The sequence below is a fragment of the Cyprinus carpio genome, chromosome B3, assembly GCF_018340385.1.
Source record: "Cyprinus carpio isolate SPL01 chromosome B3, ASM1834038v1, whole genome shotgun sequence".
Classification (NCBI taxonomy): domain Eukaryota; kingdom Metazoa; phylum Chordata; class Actinopteri; order Cypriniformes; family Cyprinidae; genus Cyprinus; species Cyprinus carpio.
Window position 1 is genome coordinate 22599757 of NC_056599.1, and position 17348 is coordinate 22617104.

At 35.9% G+C, this 17348-nt stretch overlaps 1 protein-coding gene across 1 annotated transcript; it reads left to right on the forward strand.

Moving 5' to 3' along the window:
• The first annotated feature begins 7962 nt into the window (after positions 1-7962).
• On the forward strand, positions 7963-15759 carry LOC109111834 (glial fibrillary acidic protein). Its single transcript, XM_019124823.2, has 9 exons — positions 7963-8495; positions 11800-11860; positions 11945-12040; positions 12276-12437; positions 12588-12713; positions 12828-13048; positions 13135-13178; positions 13318-13403; positions 14654-15759. The coding sequence occupies exons 1-9, from the start codon at positions 7999-8001 to the stop codon at positions 14693-14695; spliced, it is 1335 nt and encodes a 444-aa protein (XP_018980368.1). The 5' UTR covers positions 7963-7998; the 3' UTR covers positions 14696-15759.
• The last annotated feature ends 1589 nt before the right edge of the window (positions 15760-17348 follow it).

Here is a 17348-nt window from a genome sequence, read left to right on the forward strand (position 1 = left end):
TTTTGATCATACAAGCAAATCAGCAAATAAAAGAATGATTTCAGAAGGATCATGTAACACTAAAACAAATTAAATTCATTTTTGCCATTATAGTAATTAAATCCCCAAAAAACAGTTCTTTTTAGGTGGTAATAGATTTTCATATTACTGTTCTTGGTATATTTTTGATCAGATGCAGCCTTGGTGAGCACAAGAGTTTTTTAAAAACATTTAAATAATCTTACTGACCCCAAACTTCTGAATTTTTGGATAATTCTGAAATATTCGGAATGCAGGAAGTGTTATTATACTGAAAGTAAGTGCGTGAGACTAGGCATGTTTATGAGGAACTCAGAAAAGTGTGTGAAAAGGCACAATGCTTTCTTTGGAAATGAATCATGGGTTATTGTTCAAGTGAAAATGTAGGTGGATGCCAGGGGCGGATTTCCACTCAGCTTGACGACTTTGTTTAGCTCAGGGTTTGAGTGACAGGTGTCCATCATACGGGCACACCAACACTGACTGCAGGACCACTTGTCCTTCTTTTATATTGTTTTGAAAGTATTTTGGCCTCTTCAAAAACAGTTGAATGGCTCAAATATGATCTAAAATAGCTGCTAGTTTTTGTTTCGGCAGCTAAAAATCAGTATTGTACCAAAGATTGAGAAATGTCTCAGAGAAATGTTAAGTCTAGTTGAGAACCCTGGGATAAGCAAAAGAATACGAGCCAATAGGTTAGATACACAGTATATGATTATGTTTATGTATCTTGACATGAGACTTGCAGTGCAAAGTCCATTGTATCAAATATTTTCAAATAAAACAATATGCACAAAACCACGTATTTAATGTAAAGTGTGCTTATTTTTAATCTTGAATATATTGTGTAGTTTTCATTGTCCTCTCATACCTGTTATATGTGTTTGTTCATGATTCTTGCTAACCGTGTGTTTCTCACCATCTGTCTTTGTCTGTTTGGAGTCAGTCTAAGCCAGTCACAGTACTAACTGCTTTTCTCTGTGAATACACACCATTGTGGCATCAAGGAAAGGAGCGACTGAATTTATAGCACTTGCTCCCCCTCTTCTCTCTGTGCAGTGAAATATAGTGCAAAGTGAAACATTATGTTCAGGCAGGAATAAAGACGTGACTTATGTGAAGTCTAAGATGTACATTATTTCTTCACTGCGTTTTTTCCCACATTTACTGCAAGCATTCAGCTGTCAGTGTTCCCCTGGTCTTTTCACCATCAAGAAGGTAAAAGAGATTTTCTTGTGTATGTTGTTAGACCAGTTGTGACAGAGAAGGAATGCATTTCTTTTGACTTCATGTGTTAAACTTGTATTTGTAGTGTAATAATGCTACAGGCATAGACACCAAATGTGTTGATTAGAATGACAGGTTTGTTCTTTGTATTTCTTCATCAGTTTTTTCGTTAAGATAACAAGATTAACCATGCATTAAAGGGACACTCCACCCCAAAATGAAAGTTTTGTCATTAATCACGTACCCCCATGTCGTTCCAAACCCGTAAAAGCTCTGTTCGTCTTCGGAACACAATTTAAGATATTTTGGATGAAAAACTGGAGGCCTGTGACTGTCCCATAGACTGCCAAGTAAATAACAGTGTCATATTATACATGCATAATATTTGTAATGTATAATTTAGCAGGTTAATTGTCATTTTTAATTTTATTTTTTAAATTTCATTTTTAATAGAGTTCAGTAGTCACTATAAAATGGTAGCTAGTGTTACCTAGTTTAAGTTTAGTTTTCCAATATATGTAGTTTTTGTTTTAGATTTAGTATTTTAGGGCTGAAGTTAATACATTATACTGATAACATTTCAACCATTTTCAGCGCTCGATATCTCAAATCTACCAAAATTTTCATGCGTAATGAGGGCATGCTATAAACATACACAATACAAGAACAAACTATTTATTTATTAAGTTAGTTATTTTATTTTTAATCGTTTATTTGTTTTGTATTTGATTTTTTGTTTTAGTTATTTTGTGGTCATGCATTTTATTATAGAATTTTTCTTAATTTTTTTCCAAACACATTTGTGTTTAATGAAAATGTTTTCATTTAGTTTTTGTGTTAAGTTTTAAAGGAATATTTCACCTAAATTATGAAATTCTGACTTCCATAGCAGGGAAAGAAATGCTATGGAAGTCAATGGGGACCATCAACTGTTTGATTACCAGTATTCTTTAAAATATCTTATGTTTAACATAAGCAAAAATCTTACAGGTTTGAAACAACATGAGGGTGAGTAAATGATTCGTTTCTGGGTGAACTATCCCTTTAATTTAGTTTTGTTTAAGAACTCTTGTGTTTGAAGCACAACAAATGTCTCTTGTCAGCTTCTAAGCGGAGCACCTGGCTGGATTTTTTGGCAAAATTTGCTTATGTCTTGGACTTGCTAGTTGTTGTGTTAGCCATGATTGCCACATCATTTAAATTTGTATTCCTCAGATTCTATTACACACAGTAAGATTCACAATCAACACGCACACACATAAACAAGCGTAAACACTCACAAACGGAGTTTGGCAGATTAGTGCAGTCTCAGAGTCTGGTTGTGGCTTTGTCTTGGCTGATGATCAGTCGGTGGAAACAGCATTAGGATTCTGCTGTTCGCTCCTGCCTCATTACACTGGAGACATGAATCAGCTGAGAGAGCGAAACCAAGTGTGCCAATAAACAGTAGAGACGAACTTAAAAAATGAGGAAGATTTGAGAAGAGAACAACTGGACATCTTTATGGAAAGGCTTCTCATACACTAACATACTTTCACCGCTCTTGAATGTTTGGTCTCAGACAGACATTCCCACAGTTACCGGGGCTGAGGCAACCACAGTCACCGCTGCAGATATTTATTAGCGGATAGTAATGACGGCCCTCCATGTTAGTCCTGACACTAAACACACTAAACAGCATAAATTACAGCTGGCCTTACAGTGGAAGCAAAGAGTCATTTGTATTCTAGTCGCCCTGTCAAGTCTACCCACCCAACTTGGTAATTTAAGTGAGAATCAACATGAGTTTTATCTGATGCCTAGTTTGTTCACAGTTATTACCAGAACTTTTATTCAGACTTCTAGTCTGAATCTTTCTGATATGTGACCCTGGAGCTCAAAACCAGTCATAAGTCACACGGTTATATTTCAATATCAATACATTGTATGGGTCAAAATGATTGATTTTTCTTTTATGCCAAAACTCATTAAGATACTAAGTAAAGATCATGTTCCATGAAGATATTTTGTAAATTTCCTACCATAAATATATCCAAACTTAATTTCATTACTAATAACATAAATTACAAAAAACTAAAATTCGACTAATTCAAACTCAGATTCCAGAATTCCAAAAAATTCCAGACTCTCAAAAATATGAAAATCTTCCAAAAATTCTCACAAAAGCTTTTTTTATTCAGCTTTCAGATGATGTATAAATCTCCATTAAAAAAAAAAATAACAAATTTACTCGTATGTCTGGTTTTGTGGGACCGATTCTCACAGTTAAGTTGCTTATTAGCATTCATATTACTAGCATATTGGCTGTTTATTAATACTTATAAAGCACATATTAAGGCTTTATTCTGCATGATCAAATTTTAGATCCTTTAAACCTATATTATACCTAAACTTATCAACTACCTTACTACACAGGTTCCAAAAGGGTGTTTTTGCAGTGATGCCATAGAAGAGCCATTTTTGGTTCCCAAAAGAACCTTTCAGTGAACAGTTCTTGAACCATTTTGAAGAACATTTAAAAAATCTAAAGAACTTTTTCTGCATTTGAAAGGTACCATGATGTTCAAGGTTCTTCACAGAACCACTGATGCCAGTAAAGAGCCTGTTTTATTAAGAGTGTAACTATTAATAATCTTCACATCAGGAGTTTATTGAGGCAAAAGTCATAGTTAATCATTAGTTAATAGTGAGAATTGATGCCCAGACTAAAGTATGACTGTTTTTTTATTACTGGATTTTTGTTTCACACACCTGAAGCAATACATTTAACTGTCTCAACAGTAAAAGAGAAGCAACACATTAAGTGAAAATCATTCATGCAGACAAATATTTATTGAGATTTTTTTTTTTTAATTTTGTAAGTGCCCATACTTATTACATTTTCTCTATATACCGATTCGTGTTTACATTTTAAATTTGCTGAGCAAAATGATTCTTCATGCATAACAAGGCCATTTGTAGACTGGACAGAGCGACGTTCAGCCGCACAAGTCTTGATCGCAGCAGTGGACGTTCTCCCCAGGTGTGCAGGATTCCTCACATGTGCGGGACAAAAGTTGTGCTGGAAAAAGACATTCATATTTTAAATACATTATTTATATATGTATAGAATTATATGTACAGAAACATACACACACAAAAAGGTACAAAATCTGTCAGCTTATTTAATACCTAAGAGTATAAACATGCAGTATATTTATAAAAAAAAAGAGTATATACAAATAAAATACATTATAATCTAATGTAGCCAAGGTGACTCAGTAATATTAAATACTATTTAATTTAATATGTAACCTTTTTAACAGTGTATATGTGGCCTGCAATTTTTTTTAAGCTACAATCAATCTGCCTCTGTATCTGCATCTAAACAAGCCTCACTTATTTTAAAGAGGCACAGAGTTGTAGTTTTGCATAATAGTGACAGGATGAGGACATGTCTCAGCACGTACCGGTGGCCTCGGTCCTGCAGAAGTTGGCAGATGGGGGGCATTCGGTTCTGACCTTGCAGTCGTCGCCCTCACAGGTGAAGCACTGGAGGGAGTGCACTGCACAGAGAATGACAGACAAACCACCACAAACAAATCATGAGCTACTGTGACACATACATGCTACTGCTGATGTTTTCTAAATTTTTCGCTACAGTTATGTTTAGCACAGTCATTTCAGGCAACATTACCATCCTTACGTCTCTCCTCATAGTTCTGAATTCCAATCCAATCATCAGTAGTATAAATTTCAGGCTGGCCTATATATGCGCTATCTGATATTCAGCAGTTAGAGATGTTAACTCACCAGTAGTGCTGCACACGAGCATCAGGACAAGAACACAGACCAGAGCCTTCATGGTTTCAGTTTGAGCAGTCTCCTTCTGAAGCAACAATAATCGGTGTGTTAGTGAGAGTCTGGAAACCTCAGGAGTGTCTCTGGTTATATAGTCTTCTTGCTAAAGTGAAACAGGTTATGTTGAGAGTCTGGCATGATGGGTATGTTGCAGTACAGGTTGGGATAATTAAATACCCTGGGGCTAAATTATTGTTATTGGCTAGAAATTATATTAAATATCTGGTGCCTAAATGCCAATTTTTCATATTCAAGTTTTAAGTAAGTATTTTTAATGAAAAATACAAAACTGTTGAAAAACAAAATCCTCTAAATTAAATATCTGCCATATGCAGCATTTTATTGCCGCAGAAATAGAGAGACACAAGAAACTGGCCTGGGGTGTTTTTTGTTCTGAAAAATAAAAGATTTTTAGATGTTTTGTCAGATGAGGCAGCTATGTGCCACGTACTGTATGTACAGTTTTTTTTTTTCTTCCCTGGGGCAAAAGTTACGCAGTGTATGAGTCTTAAGCCCTGTAGAAAAAACATGCCTTTTCAAGATGCTTTCAGAATTTCAGCTTTAGCAGAAAATATTTCCAATCCATCATCAATGATATTTGTGTCTGTTATACTTCTACAAATGGCACTACAATTCACTAAAATAAAACGGATCTGAAAAGCCTTTTTTCTAAGTTGATAGAAATGTTTGTACAGTATGTGTACATTATTTGATGTAAGATTCAATATTAAAATTATAATGCTCTTAACTTCCAGCAGATTTCAAACAGATCATTAATTTATGAAAAATGCTTTTGAGTTCACATGTTCAGAAATTTTGAAAGTAAACAGGTTTGGCTTGCTGTGGAACTCAAGGCAAGAATGAGGAAAAAAGAAATATATTATTACATTTCTACATTCCAGCTCTTAATGTTGCAGGCAAATATGACGTGTTTCTCAGTCTTCACAGTTGTTATATATATATATATATATATATAGATATATATAGTAAATAAAACAACTATTTATCATTAGATAATGTTATTTTTTAAATTGTAATAATACTTCTCAATATTACTTTTTACTGTATTTTAAATCAAATGAATGCATCCTTTGCATTAGAGTAAGCATAAGAGACTTATTTCAGAAATGTAAAAAATTATATTGATACTGACTTTTGTAATGTAGTATACAAAAAAGCATGCTAGATATAATAATATAATAATAATGCTAGATATAATAATATAATATAATGCTTTAATGCTAAATATACATTCACTTGGCAAAGGTTGTTCACAGTTTCATAAATTACTGGGTGGCACAGTTGAACCACTGACACATCTTACCCCATTCTTGTATGCTGAATTTATGCCCCATAATTAACTTCTAATATCTTCCCCACATTTCCTAATCAACCATCCATCACAGCCTGCATTCCCACTGGATCTGACCATCCATCCATAACAGTCCTGCAGTCTGGCCATCAGGGCCTACAGATCTCCTACAGATCTGATTGGTGGGTGTGTTGTTTTCTGTCTGGCTGTAAGTCTAGTGCCCCAGTGTCTCTCTGGCCTTGATACACTCCTCTACTACTTTGTAGACTGCTGATGGGACATGAGCCAAACCATTTATCAAAACCAGCTGTCCTTTATCCCTTGTACTTCAGCAATACATAGTATAAATATAATATAGTTATACTCATTTTATAAATTTATTAGCAAAATGTCTGCGCTACACTCCCATACAATAGATTATTTCCCACATCTGTCAAATGAGCTTTTCAAGGCAAGATTTTCAGTAAACACTGACTAATGATTTCAAAGTCATTGAATGACAACTTGGAATACAGCAGATGTGACATATTGTCTACTTTCATGATGCTTTGGCCAGTGTTATTTTAGTATTATTTATTTACAATTATAGTATTTATTAAACATATGAAATAGATTTTTTTTTAGCTTTAGTAATTTTATGTAATGTATCCTTTTTAGTTTAAATTTCTACAATTCTTAAATTGTTCTATCTAGCTCAAATGCATTTTTCAGTCATATTTGAATCATATCAACATAAACATAAACAATACAAAATTCAAATATAAAAATATTATTATAATTTTTTTAAAAAATTTTTAAAATTGTATTTAAATTTACAAGAATGATTTTAATAGATTTATTTAACAACAACTCTAACTTTGAGTGCTTTTTTCTTTCTTACTTTTTTTTTTTTTTTTTTTTTTTTTTTTTAGCTTCCATTGACATTTTATGGCCGAGGGCAGCTCAGGCATTTTTCAAACTATCTTCTTTTGTGTGACATGAAGGTGAGTAAATGATGGCTTAAAAACTATTTTGATTGAACTATTCCTTTAGTAGTTAACCAGAGTGAGTTGTATAAAGTTAAATGAGTCAGATCTTCTGGTTACTTGATTTTTCTGGTAAACAGATATGAATCAGTGGTGCTGAAAAGCATGTGTGATGTTCCCAAATCATCACAAAAGAGAGTGGCAGACTCCTTTTATAACGAAGAGTTACATAATCACCCCAGTGTTTCAGTGACATCATTAAAATCCCTCTTGGAACGACAGGAAAACTCTGACAGAGTAGCAGAGAAACTCCAAATTAACTTAAAAAAGGTACAAAGCAGCACTTTTTCATGGGGTGAGACAGAACAGTCAGATATCAGTGCCATTGCAGTGTGTCTCTGTGTGTATGTGATCCAGCAGTGGCATGAATAGGATTTTCTCTGACTGACTGTGTGCACCCCACACCAGAGAATAGAGTGAAAAGAGGCAGTCAGGAGACTGGTGGACAAGTACAAACAATTCTGGGCTCACATACACACCCCCTGGCCTTTGCCCCCCATTGGACCCCCTCTCTCTCCCCCGCCTTCTCTATAAAAACTCAAAGTTCACCCACACTCAATCTCATTTTCCTCTGACATGGAGCCCCAGCGAGCTTTCTCATCCTACCGAAAGCGTTTCGGGACTTCGGGCGGCTCCCCGTCCGTGGGGGTCACCAGCCGCCACAGCACAGGCCGCCTGTCCCTCCACAGCAGCCCGCGCCACCTGACCTCCAGCCCCATCACCCTGTCCACCTCGCGTCTGTCCCTGGGCGGGGAGCGGCTGGACTTCTCTGCGGACTCCCTGCTGAAGGCCCAGTACCGGGAGACGCGCACCAATGAGAAAGTGGAGATGATGGGGTTGAATGACCGCTTCGCCAGCTACATTGAGAAAGTGCGCTTCCTGGAGCAGCAGAACAAGATGCTGGTGGCGGAACTGAACCAGCTGAGGGGGAAGGAGCCCAGCCGTCTGGGGGACATCTACCAGGAGGAGCTGAGGGAGCTCCGCAGGCAGGTGGACGGTCTCAACGCTGGTAAAGCCAGACTGGAGATTGAAAGAGACAACCTGGCCTCAGACCTGGCCACTCTTAAACAGAGGTAAGGACAGATGTGTTGTGCCCATTTAAAGTGCCTTCCCAGAGTTCTGAGCCGGGTGGAAATTGAATGGAATTTCTAAAAAAAAATAATAATAATAATTAATTAAAAATTATAATAAATAAAATACAAAATAATAATACAATATAAAATAATATAATATATAATAATAATAATACACTGCCCGTCCCAAAAAAAAGTCACTCACTCTAATATTTAGTTGGACTGCCTTTAGCTTTGATTATAGGACGCATTCGCCGTGGCATCATTTCGATAAGCTTCTGCAATGTCACAACATTTATTCCCGTCCAGAGTTGCATTAATTTTTCGCCAGGATCTTGTATTGATGATGGGAGAGTCGGACCGCTGTGCAAAGTCTTCTCCAGCACATCCCAAAGATTCTCACTGGGGTAAAGGTCTGACTCTGGACTCTGTGGTGGCCAATCCATGTGTGAAAATGATGCTGCATGCTCACTGAACCACTCTTTCACAATTTTGAGCCCGATGAATCCTGCCATTGACCTCTTGAAATATGCCCATGCCATCAGGGAAGAAAAAATTAATTGATGGAATAACCTGGTCATTATATATTCAGGTAGTCAGCTGACCTCATTCTTTGGGCACATAACATAATCATCCATGCAGTAATTATCCAATGGGAGGATCTTAACTATTTGCTTAGTTAAATCCAGGTGGTGACTTTTTTTTTTTTTTTGGACGGGCAGTGTATAATATAATATAAAATTATAATATAATATAATAATTGAATCTTGCAACTTTTTGTCTAAAACGTGTTTCAGACTAGGGTTCAGGTTTGTGCCACTTAAAGGGTTATATAGTATATTTTATTATATAATATAATATATAAATATATTTAACCAAACATAAAAATTGTGAAATTAAAGATTATAGATTTATATTTTCTCAAAATGTTTTGAATGTATCTTGGAGATATTTTATAAATATAAGGATAGATAGATAGATAGATAGATAGATAGATAGATATTATTATATTTATATAATATATATAATTATATACTATAATATAATTATATATCTATCTATTATATATCTGTATATGAATTATATACTATAATAGATTTATACTTTGATCTATAAAGTAACTTCTGTTGACATTACATTTACATTTATAAAACTGGCAGACACGTCTATTTAAAGTGACTTGCACTGCATTCAAACCAGTGAGATCCTTTATCAGTTCACTTTCAGAAATGAAAAGGAACCCAGTGAGAAACCAAAACTATCTTGATTTATTGTTGTTGTGATGAAAACAACTGTCAACATAAAGTTAGAATCACTATAACCAATGTGTCAAAGTAAAACAAAGTGTAAAAAAGGGTGTACTTGTGTATGAGTAGATGTGCCTGGCTGGAATCGAGGTATCTTATACATTCCGGGACACACCAACAAGAACGTTAAGAGCAACAGGAGAACAATGTTACAAAAAAGGTCAGTAGCCATATCCAAGAAATGCCATCCTGCCCTTAAGAACAGCTTTCGTAAAGAATCTCTTAAGAACTGCAACTCCTCTGGCATTTTTCCACATCAGTTCTATTGGCACAACTTGAATGTTACTATGTGAATTTATAGCACCCCAACTCTGTTTTCAATGAGAGGCTCCCCATTTCTTACTCTCACTCGATCCCATGCTCTCTTTTCATTCGCTGAGTGGTATGGGGGCAGGGAGGGGCACAATACCTTGCTACAGCTTCCACAAAGGCTGAACACTCCCAGTTCAGATGCCCTTTTGTAAGAGAATAACCACATTTTTTGCCTAATTCCAAACCTTCATACCTTTACACTGACTGGAATCAGTAAAAACCGGCGTGTTTCCCATACCAGGTCATTCATAGAGCAACTTTTATTCAAGATACAAAGTGAAAACATTTATGAGTCTCTTAAAACAAAACTGACAGGAAAATGCATTTTTTTTTTCAATCACTAAACTTTATTTTATATAATGCAATTTTCTATTAATGTTGAAACATTAGTAACATTTTTGTGAAATAAAACTGAAATCAGAAACCATGATAGCAAAGTCAGTAATAAAAAGTAAAGTTGCATTAGGACTAAGCTGTGCAACCAAATTCTAAGTAATTATTTTTGATGTACATTTGCATGCTCAAACTAGACACTGTTTGTTTGAGATGGCTCATATTGATGTATATTAGGTGTAGCTGCTCTGTTTAGAAGGGTGTGAATGAAAGGCAGTGCATCTACTCCACGCTGTGGCAAAGAGCAGTAACAGCAGTGTGTGTGTGTTTGTGAGAGCAAGATCCACTGAACCCTGTCCAGCCCCCTGCTGCAGGTCTCACCTCACCATCACAGGTCACCTCCACTGTGAGCCTTTCATTACAACTGTCAAAACTGATTTATCATAAGTAACTATTTAGGATACACTTTGAGGGCAGGGGAAATTCACAGATCACAGATCATATATTTTGATATTATGGTGATTATGGGGAGTCAGGACTATAAACACTATAGACATGTCCTACCTGTATAAATATGTATACATATAAATATGTATAATATAAATCAATCAAAAAAAAAAAAAAAAAAAAAGTATTAAATAATAAAAAAAAAAAAAAAAAAAAAAAAAAAACCTTTAAAAGTAAAACCTGTAACTTGAAATACTTAATATTTAAACATTTTAATGTTAATACATTTTAAAATGTAATGTATTCCTGTGATGAAAAAGTATTAGCATTCAAAAAGAATTTTCAGCATCATTATTCCAATCTTCAGTGTCACATGATCCTTCAGAAATAGGGTGGAACATTTCTGGTACATTTCCAGAAACTTTCCAAAAAGTCCTGGAGAGTTTTCCAAAATTTCTGGAATGTTTCTGAAATTTACTGGAAATTTTCCACTTTTTGCAACTCGATTCAGAAATCATTCTAATATGCTGATTTGATGCTCAAGAAACTGTTTTTCAGGACTCTTTGATGAAGAGTAAGTTCAAAAGAACAGCATATATTTACAAAATAATTTATTTGTAATAATGGAAAAATTCTTAATCGTCACTTCTGATCAGTTTAACATCCTTGCTGAATAATAAAAAAATAATTTCTATCAAAAAAAATATACATGTGTGCGTGTGTGTGTGTGTACAAAACAAATAAAAAAAATAAATAAACATTATGACTTCCTAAATACATTTTCAAGAGGGGAAATACTTTGGAGTTCTTAGGGTCCGCAAATCTTGAATATGTGGACTACTATTGGTTGTAGAAATTAGGGTAGAATCCTTCTTTTTAGATATGTTTTCTTATCCGTCCTCCAGACTTCAAGATGAAACTGCCCTACGGCAAGAAGCAGAAAACAACCTCAACACCTTCAGACAAGTGAGGAGCACTCCATTCCCATCTCATTCATGGATCATGAATAAGTTATCATATTGCTGTCATGAATTTCACTTTTGATTCCAGGATGTGGATGAAGCAGCTCTGAACCGCGTACAGCTGGAGAGGAAGATTGATGCTCTGCAGGATGAGATCAGTTTCCTGAAGAAGGTCCATGAGGAGGTGTGTTATCTCTCCCACTCTCTCCACACTACCTCCATCTGTTCACTTCATCCCTGTCTCCTTTCATTTTACTCCAACTGGCATCAAATCTGTTCATTTAACCTGGCTATCTGTAGCTATATCAGATTTTGATGTCTTTATCTGCCCAAACAGATTAAGATCAGATTAAATCAGACACCATTATATTCACCTGTTAACTTCTCTCTCTTTCACCCTTCTTCCTTGTTCGGTGTAGGAGATGATGCAGCTGCAGGAGCAGCTGATTGCCCAACAGGTTCATGTGGATCTGGATGTGTCTAAGCCAGACTTAACCACTGCCCTGAAGGAGATCAGAGCTCAGTTCGAGGCCATGGCCACCTCCAATATGCAGGAGACTGAGGAGTGGTATCGCTCGAAGGTTACACACACACACACACACATGCATTCTCTGTAGTGATCTTTTCTATTAGAAGATTTGAAGTGCAAAATTTTATTTGTAAAATAGTATAATATAATAAAATGTTTCTACATCTTTTTTTTTAATAAGAATTATTCTTTATTTCATTAGTTTGCTGATCTGACTGATGCAGCCAGCCGTAACACAGAGGCTCTGAGACAAGCTAAGCAGGAGGCCAACGAGTATCGTCGACAGATTCAGGGCTTGACCTGTGACCTGGAATCTCTTCGTGGATCTGTAAGTAACTTGTCATCAACTTATTCAGAACAACAATGATGACAAATTCACAGTACCTGACAGCAAAGTCATCATCCTCTCAAAACCATTTCAAACTTCTCACGCTGTCTTTAAAACGAGTCCCTGGAGCGTCAGCTGCGAGAGATGGAGGAGCGGTTCACCATAGAGACGGCCGGTTACCAGGACACAGTGGCCCGTCTGGAGGATGAGATCCAGATGCTGAAGGAGGAGATGGCCAGACACTTGCAGGAGTACCAGGATCTGCTCAATGTAAAACTGGCTCTGGATATTGAAATTGCCACCTACAGGAAGCTGCTCGAAGGAGAGGAAAGCAGGTGAGAGGAGAGAAATGGCATCAACCACAATAATTTGAGTATATTAATTCAAATATGATTAACTGAATATCTTCAACCTCTTCTAGAATCACTGTTCCGGTGCAGAACTTCACCAACTTACAGTTTAGAGGTGAGTGATTCATCATCCAGTTGTTGATTTCTGCTTGGATTAAATGTCTCTATTTAATCATTTGTGTGTGTGTGTGTGTGTGTGTGTGTGTGTGTGTGTGTGTGTGTGTGTGTGTGTGTGTGTGTGTGTGTTTTGTTAGACACCAGCTTGGACACTAAGCTGACTCCTGAGGCGCATGTGAAAAGGAGCATAGTCGTGCGAACCGTTGAGACTCGTGATGGAGAGGTAAACACTAGGAGGCGCTCTTCATCAAGCTTTAAAAAAAATAAAAATTGACACCCAGTTTACATGAATAGACATCTACTTCATCATCAGCTGATGGCAACATTTTCTTTTCCAACAATCTTACAAAAGAGTTAAATGATCTAATCTTTCATTAATTGTATTAATTGATTCATTAATTCTTTCATCCATTGCATTAAAGCAGAATTGCCAAAAATTTTGGGCCAAAAATCAAACTTGATTGAGGACCATGGGCCAAAAGTAAATGCTGCATTACATCCCAAACTGCAATAACACTTTACAATAGGGTCCCATTTATGGTAGTTAATAAAAATATTAAATAAAAACTATTCATTGTTAGTTCATGTTAGTCCATTAAATAAAACAGTATTTTTTTTTAATTTTAATATTGTATTTGTATATGTTGAAATTTACATTAACTAAGATTAACACATGGTTTAGAACTATTTTTTGTTTTTTAGTTCACGTTAAAGGGATAGCTCTGTCATTAATTACATACCCTCTTGTCATTCCAAACACATAAGACCTTTGTTTATCTTTAGAACACAATAAAATCCAAGAGCTTTCGACCCTCCATTGATGTGTCGTGTACTCTTGTGAATGCACATCGACTGACACAGAAGAGAAAAATGGTTGAATAAAGTCAGAATTTTAGTTTTCTTTGGGCACCAAAAGTATTCTTGTAGCTTCATAAAATTACAGTTGAGCCACTGATGTCACATGGACTATTTTAACGATGTCCTTACTTCCTTTCTGGGCCTTGAACGTGTGAGTTGCTGTCTATGCAAAGTCAGAAAGCTCTCAGATTTCATCGAAAAATATTTTAATTTGTGGTCCGAAGATGAAGATCTTAGAGGTTTGGAATGACATGAGGTTAAGTAATTAATGACAAAATTACATTTTTTTGGGGTGAACTGTCCCTTTAACTACTGCAGTTAACTAATGCTAGCAAATTTTGTAACGTGTAATCATTTTTTTCAACCAATTTCACTTAGATTCTATAGATTTCAATGCAACACAATGCAATGCAATGAAAAAAAAATGAATTAGGAATATGCTTTCCCCCACGTCTATGGCATGGCAAGGCCGAATGAAAGGTCAATTTACTGATTTATACTTAGCCAACTATAGCCTTGGTCATCTCTGCATTACAAATTTGTTTATTCATCTTTTTATTTGTTCATTGTTTTCTGTTCTAACTAAAACTAACCTATGCAATCTCTCTTTCAAAGATCATTAAGGAGTCCACCACGGAGAGAAACGATCTGCCGTAATCAGATCTCAGACACTGGATTGGATGCAGCTGAAGAGTTCATCACTAAAGCTTCTGGATGCTGTGATTAAACATGTGATTTCTCGCCCTGCTTATTCTCTGCTAGTCTATATAGTTTCTGGGAACTATATTCAGTTCTGTTAGCCACTATAAACAATAACCAACTGCGTTTTGATCTCTTTCTCTCTCTGGGATTCTCTCTTTATCTGTCTTTTTTAGTGGCAAAGAGTCTTTGCATGATATTAGACTAGTTTATCACCGATTGTGCCATAAAAATCATGGTTGGACAAATGAAAGTAGAAAGTAGAGCAAGATGTAGCTAGCGGTCAGAGCGGGTGCACGGGGAATATAGTTTTTTGTCAAGCACAAACTGTAGAGAATACATTCTGAAGTGTATTGCAGTCTTTAAGTACTAGATGAAGAAGAGCAGGATTGGAAGTTTTTGAATCTAAATGGTCAGAGTTAATGTATGGCAGAAGGAAACTATAATAGAAAGGTCTTTCTGAGGGTTTTAAAGGAATGATGGATTTTTTCAGCGGTGCTATATGAACATTTTAATCCAAATTTTTTCCTCTTTCACTGTGTATACACAAAGTTTTTGCACAGTAGCTAACTAAAGCATCTCTATGGACCCAGGTTAAAATGATTTAAAATGCTTGTTGACTGTTAATTGACCTGTAGAAAACATATTAATAGTAAATTTTAATCAACAAAAAACTATATCTTACTGAACTCATTTAGTAAACATCTGATATATTGTCTTAAGGTGCAGTCTTATTTTCCATTGATCGATGACATTTTGGTGAATTCCAGTCATTTCATTAGGAATTTGTGTGATCTGGAGTTTCACATGTAGATTGCGCTCATGTTTAAGTTTGCAACATAAATTCACTGCACTGGCCAACAGGAAGCTGCTTGGTTTGAAAGTGACTTCTTTGTGACCCTCATCCATCTCCAAAATATTGAAAGTAGACATTTTTGCATGCAAAATGTAGCTGCAATTTGGCTAATGTGACTGTGCATTTACTAAAAACTAATATTGATCCTAATAAAAAATCATTTTTATTTGGTAGCGTGTGTTCTGTTTGCTGTATGAGCTTATCCACCTTATTTCGCAATTCGGAAGTAAGCTATTTTCTGTGAATGTGCAAGACGTCGGATTAGAAGGATGACAACTAAAAGAACAGTGAAATGCAGCAAACAGTAAAACTTTTTGTGATACAAACCAGTGTGTTTATGATTACAATAATAAAGTTTGCAATATGAAGCAACATAACTGTTTTTGTAAGGCTAAAATAAGTAAAACGCAGATGGCACAGGAAGCACATTCAAGTTAAAAATGGCCACATCCGCTCTTATGCTAAAAATAAGGTGGACAAAAGGGGACTTCTCAACACAAGCACATCGCATTGCAGCTGATGCATTCTGACTGACTAATAATGACTTAAACCTGAACTAAATAGGAAGTGACAGTGATCTTCTGTCACATGTGATGTAAACATGTCAAGGGGGCAGAAGGTTTGAGTGACAGGTATGTGTGACAGGGTCACTGATAGGGTGTGGATCCCACGCTTGGTTAGAGGGAATTACACACACTTTGTCAGGGTATGTTGACAGGGCTGATAAGTTACTGTAGAACTAGATTCACTCCTATATAAGGTTTCTTTGCCCTGGATATCAAGATAATGAATCCCTTCTAGAGCAGTGTAATGAAATTCAAACACAAATAACATTCTCATCCTGAAATCTGGTTTAAAAAAGTGAAATCTCTCACTCTCAAGTACATAACGACATCTTCTTAAGGACCCGTGTAAAGTCACACACTCATTCTAAGTCTAAAAAGGGCAGTATGATATATGTAATATTCAACATTTAGTGGCAGAAGTGAGAATTTATATTATAAATACAGTACTCATTTTATTACTTGCAATATCATTGAATATTCAGGGGTCAAATGATTCTTAATGATGTGGAAATGAAGGCAATGAGGTTATAATGCATAAATTCAAGGTGATAGCATTCTGAACAAAGCATTCTGGCTCTTCTAATGTACAAAAAAAAGAACGTTTAACACTGCATTCTTCCTGTCGTCAAACTACATTGGGTAAGCTAACTTATCTAATGGTAACCTATAAAAATTAGATGCATCGACATGGAACTTGAAGTTCGGTTTGTGGGTCAAAGTCATGTTGATTCAGTAGCCGATCTGAAAGTCCGTCTTTTCAAACACTTCATTAAAATAATCATCTATAAAGAGTATTTCGTTTGAAAATTGTGTTGCATTGGCCACACTGTTTGTTTGTTTGTTTTTGCATGCCACTCATTTTCCTCTGTTAGTACGTTGTAGAAACACAATTGTTAGAGCAAATGAAAATGAAAAAAAAAAATACTATTTGATATAGTCTCCTACACTATATACCTCTTTAGAAGTTAATATTGCTATAATGGGGAAGTCGTGGCCTAATGGTTGGAGAGTTGGACTCGTAATCCAAAGGTTGTGAGTTCGAGTCTCGGGCTGGCAGGAATGTACCACTCAATAACACGACTGAGGTGCCCTTGAGCAAGGCACCGAACCCCCAACTGCTCCCCGGGCGCTGCAGCATTAATGGCTGCCCACTGCTCCGGGTGTGTGTTCACGGTGTGTGTGTGCACTT